Consider the following 760-nt stretch of genomic DNA (forward strand, 5'->3'; position numbering starts at 1 on the left):
CGCAGCTTGTTGTCGTCAGCAAACGTGTTGAGGGTGCATTTGATCCCACTGTCCATGTTGCCGACAAAGATGTTAAACAGCGCCGGTCCCCGTACTGACCCCTGAGGAATGCCACTTGTTCCACACATTCCCACATTCAATGCACACGCACTGCATCCCATACATACTGTCTCACCTATACACATCTCTATGCATACTTTGTTCCTTATACACACTCTCAATGCACCACTGCATCCCCTACACACTGCATCCCCTATACACACCCCCAGTGCACACACTGCACCACCCTATACACACCCTTGGCACTGGCATTACATCACCTGAGCACACCCACAGTGCAAACACCGCAGTTCCTATACACTGTAGCCCCTATACACTGCAGCCCCTATATACTGCACCCCCTACCCACTTCAGAACCCCTGACACAGTCCTACCGTGCTGCTTGTGCTTGCTGCCCCCGCCCTGAGACACCCCCAGGGTCCTGGGTGCCCCTGACCACCCCAAGGTGGTGGCACCTCAGCCTCCCACGTCCTCAACTCAGGGGGGTCACACTGCGGGGCAGATTCTGGGGATATTGGTGGGACTGGTGGGGGTGAGATGTGATGGGTTGTTTGGTGGGGGTGGAGCATATTGGGGTGAGGTGGGGGTGGGGCCTAATAGCAGGGTGGGACTTGTGCACTGGGAGGAGCTTCTTGGTGGGGTCAGGGCAGGAAGGCCCAGCAGTGTCCCCCACCACCAAATACCCCCTGGATGCCAGGGC

General features: G+C 57.1%; 1 protein-coding gene across 1 annotated transcript in view; it reads left to right on the forward strand.

The window, feature by feature from the left end:
* The window catches only part of ARID3C (AT rich interactive domain 3C (BRIGHT-like)), a 7709-nt gene extending 7611 nt beyond the window's left edge, over positions 1-98 (forward strand). The window contains exon 8 of the mRNA XM_009889752.1: positions 70-98. Coding sequence (XP_009888054.1) covers positions 70-98 — 29 coding nt within the window. The remainder of the gene's footprint in view (positions 1-69) is intronic.
* The last annotated feature ends 662 nt before the right edge of the window (positions 99-760 follow it).

Source organism: Charadrius vociferus, unplaced genomic scaffold (genome assembly GCF_000708025.1).
Source record: "Charadrius vociferus isolate BGI_N301 unplaced genomic scaffold, ASM70802v2 scaffold37, whole genome shotgun sequence".
NCBI lineage: Eukaryota > Metazoa > Chordata > Aves > Charadriiformes > Charadriidae > Charadrius > Charadrius vociferus.